The sequence below is a fragment of the Eulemur rufifrons genome, chromosome 24 (assembly GCF_041146395.1).
Source record: "Eulemur rufifrons isolate Redbay chromosome 24, OSU_ERuf_1, whole genome shotgun sequence".
NCBI lineage: Eukaryota > Metazoa > Chordata > Mammalia > Primates > Lemuridae > Eulemur > Eulemur rufifrons.
In genome coordinates this window covers 11,743,718-11,769,445 of record NC_091006.1, presented here as the reverse complement: position 1 = coordinate 11,769,445, position 25,728 = coordinate 11,743,718, and the positions used below count along the sequence as shown (strand labels likewise).

General features: G+C 55.7%; 1 protein-coding gene across 3 annotated transcripts; it reads left to right on the top strand.

Moving 5' to 3' along the window:
- The first annotated feature begins 803 nt into the window (after nt 1-803).
- Nucleotides 804-25,178, top strand: NAPA (NSF attachment protein alpha). 3 transcript variants are annotated; one of them, XM_069456797.1, is made up of 11 exons: nt 804-1,024; nt 11,110-11,189; nt 14,214-14,330; nt 19,140-19,186; nt 20,624-20,701; nt 20,959-21,014; nt 21,101-21,185; nt 21,973-22,077; nt 23,167-23,235; nt 23,701-23,751; nt 24,444-25,178. In XM_069456797.1, the coding sequence occupies exons 1-11, from the start codon at nt 927-929 to the stop codon at nt 24,543-24,545; spliced, it is 888 nt and encodes a 295-aa protein (XP_069312898.1). In that variant the 5' UTR covers nt 804-926; the 3' UTR covers nt 24,546-25,178. The 3 variants fall into 3 exon arrangements, with proteins under 3 accessions (XP_069312898.1, XP_069312899.1, XP_069312900.1); XM_069456798.1 differs by having other exon boundaries at nt 806-1,024; nt 14,214-14,342; XM_069456799.1 differs by lacking the exon at nt 14,214-14,330 and having other exon boundaries at nt 806-1,024.
- Nucleotides 25,179-25,728: the final 550 nt, after the last annotated feature.

Here is a 25,728-nt window from a genome sequence, read left to right as displayed (position 1 = left end):
TTGTGTGTGTGTGCGCACGTGTGTGTGTGTGTAGTCGTTCCTTTCTGGCACTACAAAGATGCTGAAGGCTCATCTTGTGGAACGCCCAGTCCTAGAACCAGCCATTTCTCCAAGGAATCCCGATTCCTTTTATTATAGAATGGCATTAGAAACCAAGATATGGGCCCTACATGTATTCCAATGTGAATTTCTAACACGCTGTCTCCAGCTATTTTTTACGAAACCAGAGTTAGAGAACCTTTAAATTTTGTTTCCAGTCTTTGAAAAATTTCAATGGTCTCCCCAAACCAGTTCTAGCCTTGGTCGGCAGAGGGCGCAAGAGAAAGCGGACCGGTTTCCCTTCAGCCACAGAGGCCTTCCCAGTGAAGGGCGACGCGAGATAGGGCGCGGAGGCGGGACTAAGAGAACTGTCAAACGCGGGCGGGGACCCCGAGCTGTCATGTGTGGGCCAGCTGTCAGCTGACTAGTGCCGGAGTTCGGCAGGGGGGCGCGGACCCCACCGAGGGCTGCTGATGATTGGCGGAGGAGAATCTAGCGACGCACCTGGGGGCGGGTCCTTGGCGACGCGAACTACTACTGCCTTATGCAGTCACGTGGGAGGTGTCGTACCGAGCCCTAGGAAGAGAGCCGGGTGTCGTTCGCTGCTGTATGCGCATGCGTTGAGATTTCTGGAAGCCGATTGGGAGTCGTGAGTCACGGGGCGGTGTGTGGCGGCCGGCGGGGGCGTGGCCGGCGGGGCGCGCGCCGCGCTACAAGGCCGTGGTTGGCCAGGGCGAGTCACGTGTTGCCGGGCAGCAGGCGGCGCGCGCCGGTGCGACGTCAACACAGCCCGCTGAGCTCTCCGGACCTGTGTACCGCGGCCCGGCCGCGGCTGAGTCCTTCCAGGACCCGGGTTGGGCGGTTTGCTGAATACCTTTGCGGCCGCCATGGACAATTCCGGGAAGGAGGCGGAAGCGATGGCGCTGTTGGCCGAGGCGGAGCGCAAAGTGAAGAACTCACAGTCCTTCTTCTCCGGCCTCTTTGGGTAAGATCAGGGCCTAGGGGTCGGCCGGGACCGAGGCTGAGAGGGCGAAGGCGTCATGGCCCGGGGTGTTGGATTATGCACGCAGGGCTTGGGCCGAGGAGACGGGATAGGATTCCAGAACGAGGTGACATGGTCTAAGGCATCTGAGGGGACAGGCTGAGGGGCCAAGGAGCCTGGACCGTGGCAACACAGTTTGAGGAGAGACAGTCTGAGACGGCGGGAGGGACTTGGGCTGAGGACACGCGGGCCGTGGCGACACCATCTTGAGGCGAGGAAGGGAACCCAGTCTGAAGACGGGCCAGCGGGCCAGAGGAGAACCTGGACCGAGGGCATATGGTCTGAAGCCTTGAAGGGGACTGGCCTGAGGGAACTGAGGGAGCCTGGGAGAGCAACCCGGAGCCATTTGGAGCCTCTTTGAAAGCTCTTGGATGCAGTGATGGGATCTGGGGCTGAGGACATCTGCCTGAGGGACTGACTTTTTCAAGACCAAGGGCAGTGGATTTCCGTGGGCCCTGGGTAATGGGGGTGAGGCCGAAGGAGTCTGACACCAGGCCCAGGGGCTTAGGGCTCCAGTGATCCTGGAAGTGATGGGCCCATGTCAGAGGTGCGCGAGGGCTCCTAGGGTGAGTGTGGCAGGTTAGTAGAGCCCCGAGCGGAGGATCTGGGAGATGGCGTTAAACCAGAGGAGGCCTGGGCTGAGAGACTGGAGACTAAGGCTTGGGAGAAGGACCGTCCTGGCTTGGCCAAGGAGATGGAGGGATGAAAGGGAGAGATGAGGGAACCGAGAGGACCAAAAAGGGGGTCAAAGGCCTGCTGTGGGATCCCCGAGTAATGACTGTGCGTCTGAAGGGGATGACTGTCATGCTGAGAAGAGTGCCTGAAGGGGGTTGGGAGCCAGAACTAACACCTATGATGCGCCAGACATTTCACATAAAAGTCACGTCAGCTCATAGAAGCTGACCATCTTTTGAGGAATCTTAGTGGTTTAGCAGGCTCAAAAGCCCGGGTTTGAAATGAGGCTCTGCCTCTTTATGACCTTGGGTAGGTGGTTTAGCTTCCCTGTTAAAGGAGATCGCCAGCAAAGTCTACATCAGAAGTTTGCTAGGAGTATCAGATAAGAATGCAGAAGTTTGCTAGGAGTATCAAATAAGAATGCACATGAAGTGCGTAGAATTAAGCCTGGCATGTGGTTAAAGCTCCAAAAGTGTTGGCTGTGGGAGCTTGTAGGGGACTGGTGGGGATCAAGGTGGGAGCCTGAGCTGGAGAGAAATGGGGACAGGGCTCTCGGCCATGGGGACTTAGTAGGGTTGGGGGACAGGGGTTGAGGCTCTGAGCAGAGGAAGTAGCAGGGAGCCAGGAAGGAGAGGGGTGCTGGGGGAGGGACCTGAAAGGTGAAGGGGTGGCTGTCAAGATGGAGAGGACTAGGAAAGAACTGATAGGTTTGTAGGGAGGAAGAACTGTGGGCGGTGGTGGGGGGCACAGTCTGGGAACCAGAGAGAGGCAGAGACTGGGGAAGGTAGTGGGACTGGAGAGTCTGCCAGAAGGCCGGGGAAGGGGATTTGGAAGGAGAGCCTGGGATTGGAGGGGGCTGTGTGGCAGAGGTTGGTAAGGAATGAAGGGGGAGGATCTTTCCAGGAGAGGAGTCACTGGGTGGACGGAGCCACTCCTTGTTTGAGGTTGGATGATCTTTAGCAAAAGAACTTGAAGAATATGACTGAGAATTGTCTGATAGCAAAAACACCTGGGGCTGATAGATTGTATTGATTAGATGAGGAATGTTTTGTTTTAGAGGCTGAGAGTGGAAAGAAGGTGTGTGTTTCTTCTTCCTTCACAAGGGGAAGAAGTTCAAATACAGTGTTTTGAGGGTGGAACCAAAGCTCAGATTTTGGTAATAGTTATCCTGGGTGGCCCTTGGTGTCTGGTCCCTTTGGCCCAGGTATTAGGATACTAGGGCTATGCTTGGAGGGAGCAGCTAGGTCAGCCCTGAGATGCTTGTTACCTGGTTGGAAAGGCAAGGTTAACAGTTGCCAAACACTATAAAAGTAAAATTGTCAAATGTAAGGAAGGGCCAGGTTATGGCATTCATGTGAAGTTCCTGAGCTGGGAGGAACTGGTGTGAGCTGGAGAGGGGCTCTTGGTGAGGAATGAGCTGGGCCCCAAGGAACCCCAGGACTTGCTAAGGGAGCCAGGGCCTGCAGGGTGTTCTAGGCAACAGGGATAGTGCGAACAAATCGCTAGCGTGGCGCAGGGGTGAGGTGGGGGCGGGGGGGAGTTCTGCCTGAATGACGGGATATCTGAGATCCAGAGGGACCAAGGATGGCTTCCTGGGGGAGAGGCCTCCATCTGGCGGGATGAACAGGAGTTTTGGGGGTGCTCTCTGATGGGGAGCAGCACTCTAGGCAGAGAGGACAACTTGAGCAAAGGCCCAGAGGGTGTGAAGCATGCTTTATGGTTTAACACGGGAATTCTATGTTAGATTGTAAAGTTAGGAGGGCCAGAAGGGGGAAGTAAGGCTGGACAAGGATGAGGCCATGTGAGCAGGGGTGGGGCTTGAGGAGGTGCCAGCACTGAGGATTTTATGGGGGGGTTGGGGGGCAGTCCTGGAGCCTTCCCATTGGCCTTTTAGAAAGGACTGCAGCAGCTGGTGTGGGGGAGAGCGAGGACTGCAGGAGGCTGTTGCGGTGACAGTGGTACTAGCAGATAATGTTTAAGTCCTCACTCTGACTCTGAGTCAGGCCTGGGCCAGGCACGTAACCTGTGTTCTCTCGTTTAGTCCTCACCAAATCCCTGCGGAGGCAGATAAATGGGGGTTTAGAGAAGTTGACTTGTTTGCCAAGTCCCGCAGCAAGCGGGAGAGGCGGCGTTCAAACCAGGCCTGTCTGATTCCAAAGCTCTCTCACTTGGCCACTGTGCTGTGCTACCATAGTCTCACCTGGAGGCTAATGCCCCCTCCTCCCCATGGCAGTTTTCTTCACATATTTGAAAGAAAGAGCCAGTGTTCATCCCACTTCCTTTCAACTCCAAGAGGAGTTGAGGTGGTGTAACAGGGGAGTGAGTAAGGCAGGGGCAGAGAGCGGAGGGCAGGGATGATGGGAAGCGGGTCTGACTGGAACTTACGGGCCTGGGAGCTGGGAGTGCAGCCAGAGATCAGCTCAAGAGGACCTGCTTTGTGTGTGGAACCACTACCGGCACCTCCTCCCCTCTGGAGCTGGGTTTGCTTGTGTTAAACATTTCATAGCTTACCTTTACTCAAGGCCTTCCGTGGCTTCAAGAGGGCTGGAGAAGGGAGTGTTGGGGCTCAGCTTGCCCTGGTGCGTCTGTCCCCCCTTTGGGGTGCCTCAGTGTTGACAACTTCCCAAACTGAGAGGTCTCCATTCCTGTCTAAGGGTCAAGTAGGATGGCCCTCACCTAGGATGTGGATGTTTGTGTCACTCGGCCCGCCTCGGTGCCTGCTGTGGTGCTCAAACTGCTGCCTTTGTGCTTCATAATTTCTGGCCTGCCAGACGCTAGGGGGCTTTGCGCACCGGCAACCAGTGAGGGTGGCAGTGCCAGCCAGTTAGTAGAAGCTCAAAGCCATTTCTGTACCTTCCCTCGGTGGGGGGTGGGGAGCAGCACAGACTTCTGCTCTGTAAGCAAAAAGATAGAGGTTTCCTAAGTAAAGCACCATGAGCCAGCAGAAAAAGGAGAGGGGTGAGTCTAGACACACTTGTTCCTCCCTCATCCTCCTCTGTCTCCTGACAGACCCACAGACCTCCTGCTGTGCCCCTTTGGGATTGTACAGGTTCTGAGTGGCAGTTTTGTTCCCTGGGGCTTTTCCTCTCCCTAATGTCTCCCCACCACTTCCCCTTCCCCAAAAATCCAAAATAAAAACTTGTTTCCTCTTGGATACCAACATGTGTAGGGAGTTTCTTCATCTGTGAAATGAAAATCACAGTAATCCCTGCTTCCTACGGTGGTTCTAAGGAGTAAATGACATGATGCATGGAAAGTGGTGAGAGCACAGTGCCTGGTCCTGGTAATGCTTATTAAGTGCTCACGGTCCTCATTATTACTAGGTGTTGTCATTGGAAGTTGAGCTGGAGGCACTGGAGAAATAGAGGTGGCAGGGTGTTCTGTATACAAACAGCGTGTTCCTAAGATCAACTGCTGACAAATCAGTTCCTATTTGAACTGCCCGTAGGCACCAGCAGCCCCAGGAGCCCCGAAGGGTCAGCTTTTGTAAGGGAAGAATTGCTGCCAAAATCAGGGAGGGTGTCCCTGGGCAGGGCCTGCGTGGGGGGCTTAGCTGAGCCTGGTGTGGGCACGCGCTTCCAGACCACCTTCCACCTGCAGAGCATGTAGAAACCCCAGTGCCATTTCCAGTGGGTGCCGTGGTGAATCACGGTACCCTGCCAGCTGCCGAGATCCACAACTGAAAACGTGGTGTCTCTTGCCCAGGCTCAGAGTGGAGTCTTTCCTGAGGGCATGCAAGGGTTTCTGGGGAATCCTCGGTGGATGGGACTTTGCTGCCTGGTTCTACGGCTGTTTCCATGCTCCTCCTGTTTGGGATGGGGCTACTGAGAGACCCGCGTCTTTCAGAACATCTTTTAAGAAAAGGAAACACATTCACCCTTGGGCTGTGATGAAGGGTAATCTATTGGGATGCAGGGGGGGGGGGCATCTGTGTAAGAAACAACAGAGTGCCTGCCAGGCTGTGTGGCCCGCGAGGTCCCTGCCTCTGAGTGTATCATCTAGAAGGGCGATGGACCCCAAAATGCCATCAGCATCATGGGGTAAAGGGTAGGGTATTGAGAGACCCACGCCTCTCTGAAACCGAAGGAGGCAGTAGCTAATCTGGAGGAGGAGGAGATGAAACCCGTGCTACCATGAAGTGGGTAAGCATTTCTGGAATCTGCTCTCTCTGTGGGGCCTGAGGAGAGTGACATTCTCGTTTACTGAGCACCTGCGACATGGCAGGCACTCTGCCAGCCACTCTGCTGGGCACTGCCTGTGAGGTTGCTCTGCTTCCAGCAATGCTGTGAGGAAGCTGTGGAGTCTTATCCCTAGTTACAGACGAGGAAACCAAGACTGGCAGGCGATGAGCTGGCATCAGAACCGGGCCTGACTACTGTCAGCGACTTTTTTTTTTTTAGCACCACAAGTGACTCTAGAATTCCCATTCCTAGGTGGGGCTGGCACCCCTTTGAGTACATTTCTCCTCCTTTGTATAATAACAGCCGCTGGAGCACCCGTTCTGTGCTGCACTGTGCGCAAAGTATCGAGCGTATGTCGTCTCTCATCCTCATGAAGACTCCTCCCAGGTCAGGGTCACTGTCTCTATTTTACAGATAAAGAAGCAAGCTCAGGGACTAGTAGCCCAAGGTCGCACACTTGGCAAAGTGCCCGAAACATATTTCATCCCAGATCCCTCCACTCCAAAGTCATTCTTTCTACCCCTTGTCCGGACAGCCATGTCACGAGAGGGTTCTGAGATGATTTCAAGAGTGGGGCAGTTAGCAGGTGATGCTTTATTCTTCCGCCGTTGTTACCGGGGCCGTGCAAGCAGTGTGCGGAGATGCTAAGGCAGAGCGGGCCCGGCCCTGTGCCATCGGGCCAGGCAAGGCACACTGCAGAGCTGAGGGAGGCACTTGCAGGCGGTGCGGGTGGAGAGGCCTTCGGGATCCTGAGGCTCTGACAGCTCCAGTGCAGGCAGCGCAGTAGCGAGGCTGGTGGCCACCTGCTCCCTGTGCCCCGGCAGCCTTTACGTTTTCCAACTTTCTTTCTGCTGTGGGATTGGCTCGGTAGGGGGCTGGCTTAACTAATCCCTCCCTTGCCTGAAGGAAGCTCAGCGCAGCTCCAGTAGAGAGCAGAGTCTACTTGTCTAAGATGAGGGAAACCTGAGCAGTGTAGGCTTAATCTAGAGGAGGGGCAAGAGCAGGCGGGGGGACCTTGTCTGCTCTCCTTGCTTTCCAGAGCACTCCTGGGCACGGGGAAGGAAGCCTTCCTTATCACTAGGTGAGAGGCAAGGGTGGGACCGGATCCCCAGGGCCCCAGCCCTCTTTCCCGGCCCTGTTGCTTCCTGGCAGTGTAAGCTTGGGCAAGTTCCTCGCCCTCTCTGAACCCCACCCGCCTCCTCTGTAAAGCAGGGGAAACACCTAAAGTTCTTTCAAGGAACTTTCAGGTACAGTGCCTGGTGGGCAGTAAGCACGCAGTGTTGGCCATGATGAAGACATAGAGAAGGCGAGGACATTTTACAGGCCTTTGGGTCCCTTAATCCCTGCTGAGGATACTGACTAGAGGCTCAGGCCGGTGGCCTTAAGTCTGAGGAGGAGACCATGGGCCAGTGGCAGTGGCTTCTGCAGAGGGACAGGAGGGACAGAGTGAGTCCGGGACTTAAAATGGGGGAGTTACTCCATCTGCCCTGTCTTTTCATATCCTTAGGGAACTGCAGGTGGCCAGTAGAGGGACGGCATGTGTCTGGCAGCCAGGAAGTACCCAGGGGATGGAGGAGGAAGGGAGGAAGGCTGAGACTCTGCCCTGCAGGACCCCCTGGCCTGGGTCCCACCGGGCGTCTGTGCATTCCTGGCAGTGCACACCCCTCCATATGGCAGTTGCTGGAGGTTGGTGGCTGTGCTAGGGAGACCTGAGACTGCTTCCTCCGCCTTGGGAGGGGGAGAGAGCAAAGCTGAGTGGGTAATTATAGACAGCCCTGTGCCAGGCTGGCCGAAACCAGTTCCCTCTATTCCCTGCGTGGCTCAGAGCTGTGGGGTGGGAAGAGTGAAGCAGCTTGGGGGAGGTCAGTGGGGGAGGGACAGTCAGCTGTCACATGCGCTGCCACCCAGGCCGTTCAGGAGAAGGGGCCCTCTAGATCTAGTGCAGGTGGCAGAGGGAGAAGGCCTGGTTTCCTGCCGTGGAGAGTATGCAGTTTTAGTGAGGAGGCCATCCTGGATGGGTGGCATGAGCCCCCCTGACCTGGAAGAGAAATCCTGCAGCGAACCATGTGGCTTTACCATGTGGAGGGACAGCTTGGTAGAGCAGGGAGCTGGGGACTTCTTCCTTCCAGTCACTCTTTCCCTGCCAGAAACCCTCCTAGTGTGCTAGAATAGCCTCATCCTGGCCTCCAGCAAGGGGTGTCCTCTGCCTGCGTCTCCAGGCTTGTTTCCTGGCACTGTCTGCTCTGTAGCTATCCTGGCCCACTTCTCCGCCTTGAATTTGCCAAGCTTGTTTCTGTCTCAGAGCCTTTGCACATGCTGTGACTGCCGCCTAGAATGTTCTTCCTTCTTTTCTCCTCAGTCATCATTGAGGACTAAGCACAAATTTCCCATCCTCAAAAGCAGCTTTCCCTGACCTGCCCCGAGAAGTGCCCCCCACCCAGTGCTACTTAATCACTCTGAAATTGTCTTGTTGATTCCCTGTTTACAGAGGGCCGAGCCCTCTGCTTTGTTTACTGCTATAATCTCCAGTGTCTGGCATATAATAAATGCGCAGATATTTATTCCCCAGGTAAATAAATGTCTATGTAAATGGCTTCTTCAGGATGTGCCAGTGAAACTTAGACAAGTCACTTTCCCCCTTTGGGGACTTCACTCCCATCTCTAGCAGAAGAGGATGGGCATCCAGGGATCCTCTGTCGTCCCCCAGCTGTGGCAGTGGCCAGGACCAAGCACGCAGGGGAAGGAGGAGGCAGGCCTGGGGGCCTGAGCCGGCGTTAATCTCTTTGGCATTTCCACCCCACGGGTTGGAATCATTGACCCAGTGCAGGGCTGGCCCAGCTTAGTCTGGGATCATAGAATTTCAGCCTGGGCAGCTAATAGTCTCTGTGTTCTGTGTCCACACTCTGTCCCATTGAGCCGAAACAAACCCAGCTGGGGCTGACTTTGCTCATTGTTGATCACCCGCTTTGAGCCTCTCAGCAAGATGGGCCGTTTCTGCTCATCAGGAAGGTGGGCTTTCTCAGAGGGTATCTGGAGCTGGGTAGGACTTAGTTGTACTCACAAGAAGAGAAGGATGAGCTAGGGCATCTGTGAGGTAGACACACTTGTGCTTAAGGTCCGTGAACATGTCCCTTTAAGAGAACATTCCAGAGAAGGCCCTCCTGAGTTTTTTTTGCAGCCAGGCCCCAAGGGACCCTTCTGAATTCTCTGCCAAAAGCTTGTGAAAGTTCCTTGCTTCTCACGGCCAGGGGTAGGTTCTAAAGAATTCACTCCACACTGGGCCCGAGGCCCAATGTGCGTTGAGCCAGCTGGGGTGAGTTTGGTGGGGGAAGGCAGTGGGGTCCGTGTCGAAAGAGCACATTGCCCAGGGCTACTTCCCAGGGACAGCAGAGGGTAGGGGACAGCGTCTGCACGACCCCAGAAAGCAGAGGTAGACTGTTCATCTAAAGAAGAACCTCACCTGGTGCAATTTGGGATTCAGGAGGCCAGGACTCCAGTCCCAGCCAGCCTGCCCTCCCTGGGGTATTCGCCTGCTGACATTGCCAGACCTGGGACAGGTCACTGGTGGCTTACGTTCCATGTGTCAGTCTCAGTCAGTTTTTCCTTCCCAAACTCACCTGATCGTCTCAATCACCTGGGTCCCTAATTATTAAAAATCTCAATTCCAGGCCCTACCGAGATCTACTGAGTGGCATTTCCAGAAGTGTGGCTGTGGGGCTCTGGTCTGATATTCTTAAAAAATAAAAAAATAAACAAACTAAACACTGGTCATTTCAGTGAAGAGAGAATCTGAAATCTACTTGGAGGGACTCCTGAGAATATAGACTTTATTATACTGGTTATGTGGGTAATGGGAGTTTGAACAATTACAGAGACCACAGACCTTATGGGCTATGGAAGAACGAAAGGATGCAATGGGGACATATGGGTTTGAGGGACTAACGAAGGGTCCCCCGAGGCAGGAAGAGGTTCATTACATACCAGGTGGAGGTTGAGAAGCCAGAATAAAGCTGCCCAAACAGGATGCCGTTTATTTTTTTAAACTCCTGTATATCTCTCAGGCCCCTACTGTTTGTTGCACAGTAAGTTTTTTGAAGGTGGTTTTGCTGTTTTAAATAATGCTACTGGGCCTGGTGGGGCACAGCTGTAGTCCCTGCTGCCTGGGAGGCTGAGACAGGAGGATTGCTTTAGCTTAGGAGTTTTAGTCCAGCCCAGGCAACATAGCAAGCCCCCATCTCTAAAAAATAAATAAACCAATAAGTCTGTGCTGAATATCCTTGCACTTTTCTGATCAGTTTCTTAGGATAAAATGCTAGAAATGTAACTCATTGCTAGACCACAGGACCAAATATAAATCCTAATATTAAAATATATATATATATTCTTCTTGAATAGATAAAATGTGCAGGTGGTAAAAACATTCAGACTGTACAAATGACGGATGAATAGTGAATAAATCTGCCTCCCACACCTGGCCCTCATTCTTTTTCTATAGATTATACCTTAGAGAAAAATGCCTTACTAGGTTTTATGTATTTGCCCAGAAATAGTCTCTGTTTATATAAACATGTATGTTGCTGTTCTTTCTCTCTCTCTCTTTTTAAACACAGATGGGAAAATTTTATATGTACATCTTTAAATAATGTTTCTCTGTATGGCTGTATCATGGTGTATCTGTCTAGTCCTGAATTTGTAATGATGTACTCTGAAGGTTTTGAGGTCTTTATTGATTGATTGCTGCTGTGTTTGAGGCACAGGATTAAGGCATTGGGGAAGGAACAAGATGTCTAAAACTAGGCTGATCCCCCAGAGTGCTTTGTGGTCTCCTGAGGGAAAGGGATGTGTGGAGTTCCTGGGACCCAATGGTCACAGGAAGTAGAAGAGGCTGTCAGAGTCAGGGCTTGTGGGGAGATCAGGAAGGCCCGCCCCCTCTGCCAAGGGAGCACCCAGGACAATCTAGTCTGCCCGAATCGAGTATGCCTAAGTATGTGAGGTGGGCGCTACAGACTCAGAGGCCCAGGAGGAAGCTGGCTTCGCAGGGCAGTCGGCAGGGGCGGGCAGAGGGTGAGGGTGGGGGCACATCCCTGCTGGCACTGGGACAGAGTGCTTGCTTTCTCTTTGATAACAAACTAGGTGGTCTCCTTATCTTTTTCCGTGTCCTTTTTTTCCCAGAGGCTCATCCAAAATAGAGGAAGCATGTGAAATCTACGCCCGAGCAGCAAACATGTTCAAAATGGCCAAAAACTGGAGTGGTGAGTGATCTCTGCTAGAGGTCCCCTGCAGCTCTTTCTCCTCTTTTCCCTCGGCTTCCAGTCCTGAGGGCCTGGCTGAGCGGTTGGCCTTGCAGGCCCCTTCTCTTTTTGTAACATCTCTGGCTTCAGAAACTGACCTGCCATCTAGTCCTTTTGTGTCTGCTGGGTTACTTTATACCTTGGGTCACAGAGTCTTGGAGAAAAGGTGGAAAGGATAGGGATAAATAGATTATTGCATCCAGATAGACCCACATGGATTGATGAGCTCTTTGGATATTTCTCTATAAATTCAGAATTTCGGGTTTCCTAGAAACTGTTCCCTAGTGCTTCCCTCACAGTCTGAATTCTGGACAGGGGGATGTTTGAGTGGTTCCAATGATACCAATCACAGCTACCATTTATTGAGTACTACGTGCCAAGCATGCATCATTTAATGAATCATCATAGCAACACTGTGAGGATCAGTCCTTTACTATCCCTGTTTTACAGATTCAGAAACTGAGGCTTGGTTCAGCTCCTTGCCCAAGGTGCCACGACTAGTGAGTGTCAGAACCAGGATTCAAAAAGCAGGGCTCTGACTGCAGAGCCTGAGCGTTTAACCTGCCCTCACAAGGCAAGAGAGCTTAACCAAGGAGAGAACGTGGGGAGGGGCTACTTGAGGCCAGGGAAGCAGAGGATCTTTTAGGGGCGGCCTGCAGGCCGAGGGAGAGGTCAAAAAGCCATTGCGCAGAGCCCATTTGGGGCTGATTTCATAGTATGGCTTTTGGTATCAACAGGATTGGATCAAGGAAATCAAGCAAGAGGCACAGTATTGGAGCCAGGGAAGAATTTTCTGACCCCTGAAGAGATGAAACCCGGGGCTGGGACCGGGACTATGGAGGCGGGGTACAAAAGTACAGGATAAAATCAATTATCGTCATTTTCTGATAATGTAGGTTTCCCAAAAATTGGAAGAGTTTTTCCTTAGCTTTCACGTACTACACTGTGCATAAAGCCAAATGCTCTGTCCATTTTTATGCTCCCAAGCTAAGAAAATTCCTTTAGAAAATAAATGCTTATTTTTTAGTCACATAGATTTTTTTTTTTTTTCCACTAAAATTTGTTAACCTCCCCACCAACTATTCAAATCAAAGTCTTAGGCCTGATATCATAAGGCCTTTCCCCTGATATCTTCCCATTTTCTTGAAATTTTATACTCAAATTTGGAGCTCTTTAAAATAATAATGAAGGGGCCAGGTGCGGTGGCCGATGCCTGTAATCCTAGCACTTGGGGACGCTGAGGCAGGAGGATCGCTTGAGGCCAGGAATTTGAGACCAGTTTGAGCAACATAACAAGACCCTGTCTCTACAAAATATTAAAAAATTAGCCAGGCATGATGGTGGGTGCCTGTAGTCCCAGCTACTTGGAAGGCTGAGGCAGGAGGATTGCTTGAGTCCAAGAGTTCAAGGCTGCAGTGAGCTGTGATTGTGACGGTGCACTCCAGCCTGGATGACAGAGCAAGACCCTGTCTCTAAAAAAATAATAAGTCATATAGTGAAATCCTAGAAGGCTTTGTCCTCCTACTTAAAAGTTAAGAGGATGGGGGCCAGGCCTTGAGGTCCTCTTTCCCGCTTAGGAATTCTGTGATTGAACAGCAGAGGAGAATGAGGGGAAGGAGCCTCAGAACTGAGCTAGAGGTGGTTGTTGGAGCTGCACCCGAGAGGGAGAGACGCTACTGCCTCCCAAAAGTCAGGTTAGAAGGCGTGCGGACAGAAGGGTGTGGGACCCATGGAAGGTGACTGTGGGCAGATGAGCACAGGACAGACTGGGCTTCAGGCGTAGTCTCCACTGCTCTGTGTCCATGGGCACTTGTCCATGTGTACTGGAGTTCTTGGTGTCCATGTCCTATTTCCTTTTCTGGACGTGAAGCTCCTGGCAGGGGCAGCCCCTGTGTCGTGCGCCCGACTCCCATGTGCCTCACAATCAGCACAGAGCCTGCAGTGACTCTGCACGAGGGAACAGTGTGGACAGAGGCAGAGGAGTCGGATTAGACAGGAAGAGCTTTTGGGAGTTGTGAGGGAAAGAAAGAGGATTTGGAAGGGGGGAGTAAATGGGAAGGTGTTAGGTGGTTTAATCTTGATTGCCCCTTTCTTCCCAAACACCCCATCCTGAGCCTACCCCGTGATTCAGCCTCCACTTTGCCTTCTAGTGATGATTCTGAACCCTGTAGTTCGAGGCTCCCAGAGGGAGGACTGCTGAGGCCAGGAGGTTCCTCCTTACCTTGTGTTTATATCCTTTGCAGCTCTAAGCTCTGTCTGCCTTCTTGGATTTTTTTTTTTTTTTTTTCTTTTTTGAGACAGAGCCTCACTCTGTTGCCTGGGCTGGAGTGCCGTGGCATCAGCCTAGCTCACAGCAACCTCAAATTCCTGGGCTCAAGCGATCCTCTTGCCTCAGCCTCCTGAGGAGCTGGACTACAGGCATAAGCCACCATCCTGGCTAATTTTTTCTATATATATTTTTAGTTGTCCAGCTAATTTCTTTCTATTTTTTTTTTTTTTAGTGGAAACGGGGTCTTGCACTTGCTCAGGCTGGTCTCGAACTCCCAAGCTCAAACGATCCGCCTGCCTGGGCCTCCCAGAGTGCTAGGATTACAGGCGTGAGCCACTGCGCCCCTTCTTGGATCTTTAGGAGTGGTAGCCCTGGAGATACTGGCACAGGCTGGGATTAGGGACACGAGATTTTAGCCAGGCTCACCCTGGCTCTTTCTGTACACCTGGGAATAAAGGTCTTTCCCCCGTGTCAGCTTCCTGCCTCCCTCAGAGGCCTCCAGGTGGACCACCAGGAACCTCAGCCCTGGGGTCAGGAAACCTGAGGTCCAGGCCTTGCTGGGCCTCAACCTGGGCTCACTCAGGCCAGTCTTATCCTCTCTTGTGGACTTGTCTGTGTTCTTGAGAGCCCAACCCACTGCCCCGGGAAGTGTCGGTGTGGCGTTACAAAGTGTGGAGCCCTACTGAGGCCGAGATCACTCTTGTTTTCTGTTCCAGCTGCGGGAAACGCTTTCTGCCAGGCAGCCCAACTGCACCTGCAGCTCCAGAGCAAGCACGACGCGGCGACCTCCTTTGTGGACGCCGGCAACGCGTTCAAGAAAGCCGACCCCCAAGGTGAGGGCCTCCGTGGGCCACACGGCTGGCTGCCCAGAGCACCATCTGAGCCCTTTGCCCAAGAGTCTTCAGGTTTCCCCGCAGCTCTGGATTTTTCCAGTGGCCGACATGTGATAGGCTGGGAGGGAAGTGCCTGAGGCAAAGCAAGCGGTGACTTCAGAATTGGCTCCCTTCCTTCCGGTTGGCGTTAGCACCCGCTCCGAGTCTCCGCCTCCCCCCAGGCGCTGTGTATGTGCAGCTGATCACTCCCCTCCCGAAGCCTGGGAGCATTTGGGAGTGGGAGTTGCATTTCAGACCCACTGCCTGCCAAGGAGAGAGGAAAATCTGTTCTGTTGTCAGAATTAACACGCAGAAGGGAGTAGGGGAGTTCTAAGACCAGCCAGGTAGGAGTCGCTGCCGAAAAAGGAGCGGAAATTATCCTAACCTGGCTTTCCTACACCCTGGGGAAAAATTAGAGGGAACAGAGCCTGAGATATAGTTGCCAGAGAACAAGTTACTTAAAATGAGAGCGTGTTAGGGACAGAAGCCCAGTTTGGGACTGACTCATGGCGAGAAAACAATTCTGTCCCACTGGGCTCATCCCGAAGTGGAAGCACAGCCCCACGAGTGTCATACGTTGGGATTTCATGGGGCGGGAATTTTAATTTAGTTTTTGAATCTTGCTGTCAGACATAGGTTGGTAACTTTTAATTTTACCAAAGAAAGACTTTTTTTTAAGAAAATGACCATTTACTGTCACTCTCCTCAGGGGAATGGGAAATACATGAATATTTTTTTAAAGAAGGGGATATATAATCTTGGAATAAAGGTCTGTCCCCGCTGAGACAGGACAGTTTGCAGCATGCTAGGATGTTTCTCCAAGGGTCAGTGCATTTGGGAACTGCTGGCATACCCTGTCATCATGATGGAGGACAGTTGCCAGTTAAGGTTTTGATCTCTGGGTAGACCAGTAGCTTTTCCCGGACTGACCAGTTGTTCCTCTCCAGCTGGCTGTCTCATAGATGTTGGCCTCGGTGGTCACGTGCTGGGGCTCAGGCCTGGCAAGAACCAGTGGGCAGGTCGTTGAGCAAGCCTAGCAGGTCGCTTGGGTGATGTGACGATGACCCAGGTCAACGCTGGGTTTGTTTAACCTTGAGTCATCCTGGGTAGTCTCTGCACCCTCCGCAGAGCCCTTCCCCCACCCCGCCCAGGCCTTTCCCTTCTGCTCCCTGGGGGAACCAGTGGCCTGGAGACGCCGCCTTAGCATCTGTGATGTTCAGCTGCTGCTCCATCCGGAATGACTGGAAGGACTTGTCTCCGGGGCACCACTGAGTGCCAGGGTGGGGACATGTGCACAGTGCCATTTGCTCTTTCAGCAGACTCCTGCACTTCCTGCCGACAGGCCCTCCCTGGCACTGTGATGTCTTTCCCCTGGCTTTTGATCTGAGCTTTTCTAGCTCTTCTACAGCAAGACTCTGCAGGGGGTGGGCCTGGGGTCTAGGTGTGGCCCATCCCTGGCCGAGGAGTCATAGACTGATGGGAAAATGCAGTGATGATGCTACATCACCATAAGTGACAACTTGGCTCAGGGCCGGCTTCAGCTGGCCGCCTCAGGAGCTGAGGCAGGGAGTAGGGTGGGTTTGGCTGGGGGAGACTTTGAGGGGAAGGAGGGGGGCAGTCGTGAGAAGAGGCTCATCTGGACAGAGCCCTGGGGACTTGGTGCTGATCAGGGAGGGCTGTTAGCACAGTGTTCTGTGCCGCGACCTCTAGGTGCTTACCCAGCCTCAGCTCTCAGCCAGGGGTCAACAACTGCCTTGTGTCTGGGGCCGGTCAGGCCTCACAGAGAAGGCGGTGGGAGGCAGCTCTGTGTGGCTCAGCAGGGCAGGAGATTCATGGTCTCAGAAGTCTGGGAGGACTGCGTCCCCTGTGTGACTCTATTCCTTGTCTGTTAAGGCAGAGATTGTACTTTGAGATAATGCTCGTGTCCAGCACAGCACCTGGCACGTGAGAAACATCTGGTAAGGGCAGCCCTTGACTCCCATCAGCCCAGGTGTCCCTGCCTGGGCTGGGCTCCCCACAGCCTCCGCCCCTAGGCCAGCTGCCTTACGGGACAGCTGGAGGCCTGAGTGGGAACCCTGCCACCTTTCCCCAAGCAGGTGGCCAGCCCCCTGGGGCCTTCTTCGTCACTGGTCTCCTCGGTGGCCTAGAAGGCCTCTGTCCTAGGTCAGCACTTCCTACAGGAGTCTCTCCTGGAGGGTCCCCCTCTCGAGGAGCAGCTGGTGTGCACCTGAGGCCTGCATTGGCTCCCATCACTGCCCTCTCCCTGTGCAGAGGATGGCCTGCTGCCCCTTGGTGGCACTGGGCGGCATGGTATGGGGGTTGGCGCCCATATCTGTCATTGGTTTCTCAGAATTTCCCATCCACTTCTGGCTGCGCTGGGTGGACTCGGGCCAGGGAGGCTCTTCCCCAGCCGGCCTGAGAGCTGGGACCAGGAGCGTAGGTTATGTGTATACCTGGGGCAGGGAAGTGGCCCAGCCCCCACTAGTTCCCCCAGCCTCTGCTCCTGTTACTGTGCGCCTGTTGCGTACCGGACGCCTAGCAGCTTTTAACCCATTCCACTTCTTTGTGTGATTCTGTGATTTGCCCCCATTTTACCAAGGAAGAGACAGCTGGGTCCTAGATGTGATCGAGGAAGGCTTTGGTGAGAGGCAGAAGCTGAGTCGGGTGGCGCTGCTGGTGGGAGTGACTGCAGTGGGTTGGGGTTGCAGCTGGATCATTCCCAAATCCCTTTCCAGCTCTCTCTGGGTGGACAGAGGAGAAGGGGACCAGGTGAGCTGCCTCCCAGAGGGCCAGGACAGGGAGCTGGGTTTTGCTGTGCTTGTCCAGGGTGTACTCGCAGGCCATCCTCCGAGCGCTAGGTGAGCTGAGATCAGCCCGGTGGTCATGAGTGTGTTAGAAGCTCATCCGGGAGCCAGCTGGCTGCGTTGTCAGGTGGCAGCCTGCTGCTTTCTGGGCACGAAGGGCACTTAGCCCCATGAGTCCATGTTGCTGCCCGGGGGGAAGCCTGTCTCCCCTGCGGCGACTGCAAGGGCTGCACCTTGCTGACAGCACTCCAGAGCCAGTGCCAGCAGGCCCGGGTGGCAGCTGCTAATCTCACCCGGAGCAGCCTTTGCCACCTGAGTCTGCAGGGTGTCAGGTTGAGTGTCCTGGGCGCTCCAGCCAGGAGAGGGAGCCTGTGAGCAGCCCTGGGCCTCCTGGTGGACAATTGGAGCCGGGTTGGTTGGGCTCACTCCCACCCGCTGCCTCTCCTCACCATCTCGGCCAGCCCTGTGGCTTCTGGATCTGCTCTGTTACCAAATATGTGTGTGTTACATTAATACTTACTGTTTCCGGCTACTGGTTTTTGGTTGTGTTCTCTCCCTTTCCTCCTCCTCTGCCCCCTTTTTGCCTTCTCGTCCTCGTCCTACTGCCTCAGGCTTCCTTCTTTCAACCTCCAGACCTTGCTGCATGATGTACATTCCCTCAATCTCTTCGGGGTCCTGAGAGGCCTTTCCAAATTGGACAAAATCTACAGACTCCCCTGCCCCAGAGCAGCACTCACAGATACCCACTTTTTTGCATGTAAATTACAAGGGTGGGTTATAGAGTCCCTGAAAGCCCAGCCACAGGCCTGAGGCTGAGAGCTTCTGTTCAGATGTCTCCTGAGGGAGTGAGCTTGGTGTCCCATCCAGACCATAAGCCCCTCGAGAGCAGGCACCAGGCCTTGTGCTTCTTGTTAGCACCCCCTTCCCAGGTGAGCACAGGCTGAGTCTCAGCCCAGCAGGCTGGGCTGACCAGGAGCCTTCGAATGCCCTGTACCCCCGCTCAGCCCACACCCCGTGGTCTGTCCAGGCTCTGCGCCCTTCCTCCTTCTCCCTCCTCCCTCTCCCCAATACCCCTCTCCTCCTGAAATACACTAAAAAGGAGTTTAAAAAAAAAAATACCTGCTCTGGAGCTCATTTTTATCTGCTAGAAAATGCCTCCCACTCACGCTTTTCTCTCTCCAAATAACTTGTCAAAAAAAAGCCTTTCCCAGATTTAAAACCTTGCAAAAGATAGTACAACAAAGGTAGCCCAGTTCCTCCTTTCAGTGCCATCCTGGTGTGTTAGGGTTTTTTGGCGAAACCTGCGGTTTAAGGAGCCGGTGGGTGGCAGGGCCGGGTTAAGTGTGGGACAGAGAAGGCGGTGGAGAGCCCACATCGAGCCGTCTCGGTGCTCACAGCATCCAGCCTCCTTGTGCCAGAAATCCAGGCCAAACTGGTGCGGGGGACAGAACCTGTTCAGGGTCGTGCAGCATCGGCGGCAGAACCCAGGTAGAGCCTGGGCATCCCTGCTGCCTCCAAGGATGCCTCAGATGTCAGGCTCAGCTGTCTCCGACCCCTCCTTGCCCCTTGCCAGCAGCTCTGTCCTTTGAGAGCAGGGCCTTGGCAGGGCTGGCTCAAAACACCTATGGGAGTCTGGTCATCAGCCTGGCCCAGTACCAGCTGTGACCTGTCCCTGGGGTTGCTGGGAAGCTGGTGGCCTCTCGGCAGCCCAAGGATAAAGAGCTCCCCCGAAGCATGTGCCCGGCAAGTCACAGCCTGCAGAGTAAATCAGTCTGACCAAGTTTCCTGGGGCTCAGGGATCCCATCGCCTTTCCTCCTGGCCCCCGGACGGCGCGAGCGTGGCCCTGGCCACTCTGCGCGCCTGCTGATCCCGGGAGGGCCTGCGTCTGCGTCCACCTCTCCTCCCAGGCTCGCTGAGATGACCACTTTCTCGTTTCTCTTCCCACCTCCCTTTTTCTCTCCCCAGAGGCCATTAACTGTTTGATGAGAGCAATTGAGATCTACACAGACATGGTAAGGGTCACTTGCTCGTCCTGTCCCCGCCTCAGTCTCCTGCCATATTGTCCCAGCCTCGCCTCCCCTCCCTCAGCACCCCCAGCAGTGATCCTTGTTCTGCTGCCAAAAGCAGGCAGGAAGGGGGAAGTGGGAGCTGGGGGAGCTGGCGGGGCTGGTGGGGTCCTCACCAGCTCCCCAGCAGCCTGGCTTGGCCGCTGCTCCCGGCACAACACGGGAGCCTGACGGCCCCTCTCTCTGCACATCCTGCCCCCATCCTGGTCCCTCCACGGGCCATCGAGGTTTTCATTTGTAGCAGTTTATGGTTATTGGAGAGTGTGTGTGTATGTCCAGTGCTTAGCCTCTGCCCTGCCCCGCCCCAGGGAGCATCTCTGTTGACATATGTAGCCCAGAGGGCAGCTGCCAGGCTGAGGCCAGGGAGTGGGACGCTGGACCCAGACTCGGCCTGGGCTCCTGTTGGCTTTTTACTCTCTGCCTCCTCTTACCACCACCCTTCGTCTCATCAGACCCCGCCCCCAGGCAGGTCCGTAGGCCCCACCCTATTACTGTTTTCAGGGCCATGCTGCAATAATATCATTTATAACAATCATAGCAGCTTCCAGTTTTTGAACCAGACACTCTGTCCAGTGGTCTTACCTTCTTTCACAACAACCCTGTGACGCCAGCACTATTGTCATTCTCATTGGCAGTTGGGGAAAGGGGGCTTAGGCAAGTGACACGACGTGCCCAGGAGCACAGGACTATAAACAGGAGTTGCTGAGACCCAAAACTAGGTCTGGCTGAGTCCAGGGCCTTGCCTTTTCCTCCTGCCCTCGGCAAGAGGGGGTGGCCTTGGACCAGCCTCTGTACAGAGAGGTAGGGCAGGTACCTGGACCCTGGGTGGGGTGGAGGCAGGCAGAAGGGTGCACAGCCCCTCGAGCTTGGAGCCTCCTTGGAGAGCTCTGGGCTTGCACAGGGGAGGCTGAGGGTCAGGTGCTGGCCTGTGAGAAGGGTCAGCTCCATGGCCACCCAGGTGGGGCCCTTGAGCAGGGGCCCCTCAAGCCCTCTGTCCTGGTTTCCCCAAGGCCTTTTATCAGGTTACTCTGAATAAAAAGGCTGATCCTTCTGCCTCTCTTGATCCTCCTGCCTCTCTTGATCCTCCATCAAATGCTCCCTGAGGGCCACGTATTTCTACACACTCTCTCTGGTGTTCACACTGTCTGTCTGTGCCCTTGGGGGTGGGATGGGAACAGGCAGAGACCCCGGAATGATTTGCCCATGGCCCCCTGGTCAGCCCACACTCAGAGCCAGGCCTCTAGTGCTAGAGCCGTCCCTTCCCCGCTTCTCACAGCGTGGCTCAGGGGCAGGACCCTGAATGATCATGTTTGAGCTGGGGGGTGGGGGTGGGGCACGGAGGATATCACTGGTCACAGGCGGCCCCTTCCCCTGTCCTCCCAGGGCCGATTCACCATCGCAGCCAAGCACCACATCTCCATCGCTGAGATCTACGAGACGGAGCTGGTGGACATCGAGAAGGTAAGCGGGCAGGCAGGGCCTTGCCTGGGCCAGTGGCCAGGACCGGGGCTTCTCTCTCCCTCTTCCACCCAGGGGAACCCTCTGGTGTCTGAGCACCAGGAAAGGGGGACGGGGGCACCGGCCGAGCTTGGGGAAAGGGGTCGGGCTGTGTCCCGGGCAGGGCAGGGCAGGGCAGGGCAGAGGGAGATGAAGGCTGCACGGAGGCCTCTCCCTCCTCTGCGCACCCCTCGAGCTCACCCCTCCTCATGTCTCCCCAGGCCATTGCGCACTACGAGCAGTCTGCAGACTACTACAAGGGCGAGGAGTCCAACAGGTAGTCCCTCCTCCTGCCTGCCCCTAGGCCCCTCAGTGACCCGTAGGACCTGCCACCACCTACCCTCACTCCTCCTCCCTACACAGCTCAGCCAACAAGTGTCTGCTGAAGGTGGCTGGCTACGCCGCACAGCTGGAGCAGTATCAGAAGGCCATTGACATCTATGAACAGGTGGGCCGAGGCGGGCCCAGTCCCACGCTCTGCTCGGGGCACCGTGCCCTCCTCAGCGCCAGTGCTGTGTTCTGGAGCCATTCCCTGCCCCCATCTCGCACCCCCATCTCTCCCTCCCTGTCTCCACTTCTCTCGTCATGCCGCCCCCCTCGCCCTCACCTTGTCCTCAGCTTGGCTAAACGCTTTCTCCACCCACAACCCCATGCCGTGTCACCACCCTTCCCACACCCCTCACGGCTTCCCGGAAGGCCCAAGAGTGAGGCAGATCTGAAGAACCAGAGTCGGGGAGGCCCGAGGCGGCCATGGGTCCCTCATCCACAGTGGGAGGGCGAGAGTGTCACGTGGGCTCCCCTCTGCTGTGCGGGGAGGGCTGGGTGGTGGCTGAAAGAAAGGCAGGCAGCTGGCCCCGGGGGAGAGTGGGGTGGGCATCGCCTCTCATGTTCCCGCAGCCTGCCGCCCCTCTGCCCACCAACGTGCCAGCCTCCCGTTGGTCCTGACAGCGAGGCCGCCTCCTCCCCACCGCATTGGGTGCCTCGGAGGCCCACAGACACCTGGCTTCAGCCTCCACTCCCCTGCCCCCCAGCCCCATCGTGTCCTGGTGGCTCAGGCACCAGTTGCTGACCTCCTTGGGCTAGTCCCTGGCTCCTTGCCCTTGGGGTCCCGGGTTAACAGAGCCTTGACCTGGGACATGGACTCAGTTTCCAGAAGGCTCCCCAGTGCCTGGCAGTGACCCTGGCCTTTGGGCTTCCTGCCCTGAGCTCACAGTGCTGCTTCCACATGGCTACAGGTGGGGACCAATGCCATGGACAGCCCCCTCCTCAAGTACAGCGCCAAGGACTACTTCTTCAAGGCGGCCCTCTGCCACTTCTGCATCGACATGCTCAACGCCAAGGTGCGCCCAGCCTGGGGGGCCCTGCCCGAGCTTTGCCTACACCAGCCAGATTATCTTCCCTGGGCCGCTGTGTCTATCACCAGGCCAAGTTGCCTCTTGCCCCCAAATGCAAACAATGCATTTCAGTCCTGATGTCACCTGCCTGGCTCTGTAGGCTTCTGAGTTTCCAACTCCTGGCTCACTCAGTGCTGGGCTTTCTTTCGTGGGTACACTTTTTGAGTCCCGTGAAATCAGCACCATTGTCACCCATTTTATAGGTGAAGACACTGAGGCTGAGACAAGAGTCCCTTGTTCAAGGCCACATGGCCAGTGAGCTGCAGCCCCAGCATTCCAGATCTTTGTGACTCCCCATGTCATGACTCTAACTGTAGCCTGCATGCCCACCCCTCCTATTCTCAGGGCTTCTTGGCCAGAGAAGGCAGTGGGAGGGGGAAGGGCCAGTGAGAAGGAGCTGGAGTTAGCTGGCACTAGAGTTTGATTGTCTGGCGTTCCCCAACCAGGCGGGGCTCTGCAGGGTCCGGGATTTCCTGGTATCTCTGGCCGCCCTGCCCCATGCCCCATAGCTGTCTGAGCCCTCCTCCCCTGTGGCACCGGCAGAGTGGGACTTTGTCACCAGGTTCACATCCCGGCCCCACATCTCACCCTGTGCCCTGGGCAGATCACCACCTGTCTCTGGGTCTGTCTCCCCACTTTTGAAATTGGGCTCACCACCATTTGATCCTCTCAGGGTCCTCGTGAAGGTCCCAGCCCCAGCCTGGCACATAGGATATGCTCACTTCCCCCATCCTGGCTGAGCCAGGCGGGAGGCGGCCCTGGGTGCCTGCTTGGGAACCCCCCCCGCCACCCCCCACTGCCCACCTCTCCCCGCAGCCATCTCTGCAGCCAGGCTGGTGCTCAGCTCAGCTCCATGGAGTTACCGGCAGGCACAGAGCCAGGTGACACCTGAGGCTGGGGGAGGGGCGCAGAGAGCTGACTCAGGAATGCCAGTTGTCCCCAGGTCCCCTCAGCTGCTAGGCCAGCGGCTCCAACGGCCCTCTCTTGATTAACTTGTCCCCCTCTTCTGTCCCTCCCTCTTTCCCTGCTGCTCAGCTGGCCGTCCAGAAGTACGAGGAGCTGTTTCCAGCCTTCTCTGATTCCCGGGAATGCAAGCTGATGAAAGTGAGTGCTGGGTGCTCGGGCTGCCCCTTCCCTGACCCGGAGACGGGTGGCCGGGGCCCCAGGGATGGGCAGTCTGGAGGCTTAGGCTCCAGGTGGGAGAATCGTCAAGATTTGACCTGTGGCTCTCCAGGGGTTTCTGTTTTTGTTTTGTTTTCTTTCTTCTGCCACATGGGTCTCCATTTTCTAGATGAGAGAAGTACGACTCAGGCAGTGATGAAGCTGGGGACAGGGCTGGGGGCCGGGTGGTGACACACACCCCTCTGGTGACGCTCTGTGTCAGTGAGGTTGCCCCGAGGGTGAGCCCTTCCTGATGAGTCGGGTGGCAGGATTGGAACACACCCCTTTTTTTCCTCAGTGTGGGGTTCCTCCGCACCCCAATCCCGTTTAACCCACCCAGATAGCGTGTGTTTGGATCTAATCCAGGCCAGCCTGGGCCCCTGACCCCTTCCTGCCGTTTGCTTGCAGAAGTTGCTAGAAGCCCATGAGGAGCAGAATGTGGACAGCTACACTGAGTCGGTGAGTGGGTGGCATGGGTGCCCCAGGGTGGACTTTCTTTCTCAGACATAGTCACCCATGAAATTCACCCTTTTTTATCTGTGGCCCCTGGTCCCTGGCTGTGAATTCCTTTCTTCAGTCACCCCAGAATCCTCACAAGTGGCCCCAAGAGGTGCAGGGAGTGTTCTTCCCACTTTATAGAGGACGACACTAAGGCCAAGGAGGAGACTCGGCCCTGGCCCCGTGGGGGCAGAGCTGGGGACCAGACCCGTATCTGTCTGCCCCTGAAGAGCACGTCTTTGCCCCACGCAGTCCCCCGCGAGCGGCTGAGGCTGTCTCACAGGGTGCCTGGGGTGACCGGGGAGGAGCAGATAGGGAGGGAGAGGTGAGGGGGAGGGTGGAGCTGAGGGGACAGGGGGAGGCTGACTCCCCTGTCCCTGATGGATGCCCCACGCGGATGGTTGTCTCCCTACTCTGTTCTGAACGTGCTCAACTCACTTGTGTCCGGCTCAGGTCCTGATTCAGTCCGCCAGATCGCACATGTCAAGCCTGTCTCTCCCTGGGTTACTCTCAGGAATTTAAGCCCCTAAATGATGACAGAGACCAAGGATGCCAGGGACACATCTTGACAATCTTGGCACTAGAGGCCTTGGGCTCCAGGGTTGGGGACAGCAGGGGGCGGCAGCGGCCCCATCACCCCGGTGTGTGTGCAGGTGAAAGAGTACGACTCCATCTCCCGGCTGGACCAGTGGCTCACCACCATGCTGCTGCGCATCAAGAAGACGATCCAGGGTGACGAGGAGGACCTGCGCTAAGCCCCCGCCCTGGCGCCTGTCTTCCTGTCGTGTCTGCTCGGAGAGGTGGGGCCTGAGACTGGCTGCGAGATCTTCCCTCCCTTTCCCCACCCCGGGAGTCTTGCGGGTCACAGCAGGCAGGCCGCAGCAGGGCTCAGCACCGCTGCAGGGGCACCAGAGGCCAGGGCCTGCTGGCCGGACAGTCACCCTCTGTTCTCGCTATATCCCTCGCCCCCTACCATTTATTTAAGTCCCCAAAGGTACCCTTCACCCCAAAAAACCAGCTGTACAGAATCTTTGATACAGACCTATTTGCTGTGGGTGCTGCCGGGGTTTGGGGTGGCATCTGGGCCCCCATCTCCTGACCAGCTGAGTCGTGAGGCTGGTTTCTCTCTCCCACTTTTGTCCCCCAGCCGAGCTCCGAGCACATGTAGCCGCTGAGACTTGCTCTCACTCACCGCTGGGGGTGGGCCCCTTCTGCCCCCAGCCTCCTGCAGCCCTGACCTCTCAGGTTAGACCCTGGGCCCTGGAGCTCAGGGTGTTGGCCCCCACCCCGACCCCCGCGCCTGCTCCTTCCCTAATGCTTTGAGGTTTTGTCAGTCGGAAGCTGCAGCTGGCCCAAGAAAGAAAATAAAAAACAACACTTTTGCATGAGTCTCTCTTCCTCCTCACCTCTGCTACCCACCTCATCCCTCGGTGCTGGTCACCTGTCCTCCCTCCCCTCCTGGTCCCCCCTTGGGCTCTGGGCGTGCTCTGTGGGGGGGGGGTGGAGGGCATGTGTCCTCAAGGCAGTTTTGCCCCCAGGCTGGGTCAGGTTCTAGGGGAGGGCAGCCAGGGCTGGTGGGCCTGGAGGCCCAGAACACCAGTCTTGGTCTAGCTTCCTCTGGGCCCTCGGAGTCCGGGGGCCTTGGTTTCCTCAACTGGGGTGAGGGGTGGTGACCACACCCCTCAGAGCCCCCTGGAGGACTGAATGCAACAGTCATCGTAACTGCTCTGGCCGAGAGCGAGTGGAAGAGTCCTGCCAATCCCCTGTCCTCACCCCCCATCCACATTTCCCTGGAAGGAAGGCTGAACGCCCTGGTGATGGTGGTTCCATCTGTCACAGGATGGGGGGGAGGAGGTGCCTTTGGTGGGCAGAGCATGAAGCTTGAGTGGGTCGGGGTAGTGGGAGAGGAGGTGCGGGAGAAAAAGGGGTAAGAACCAG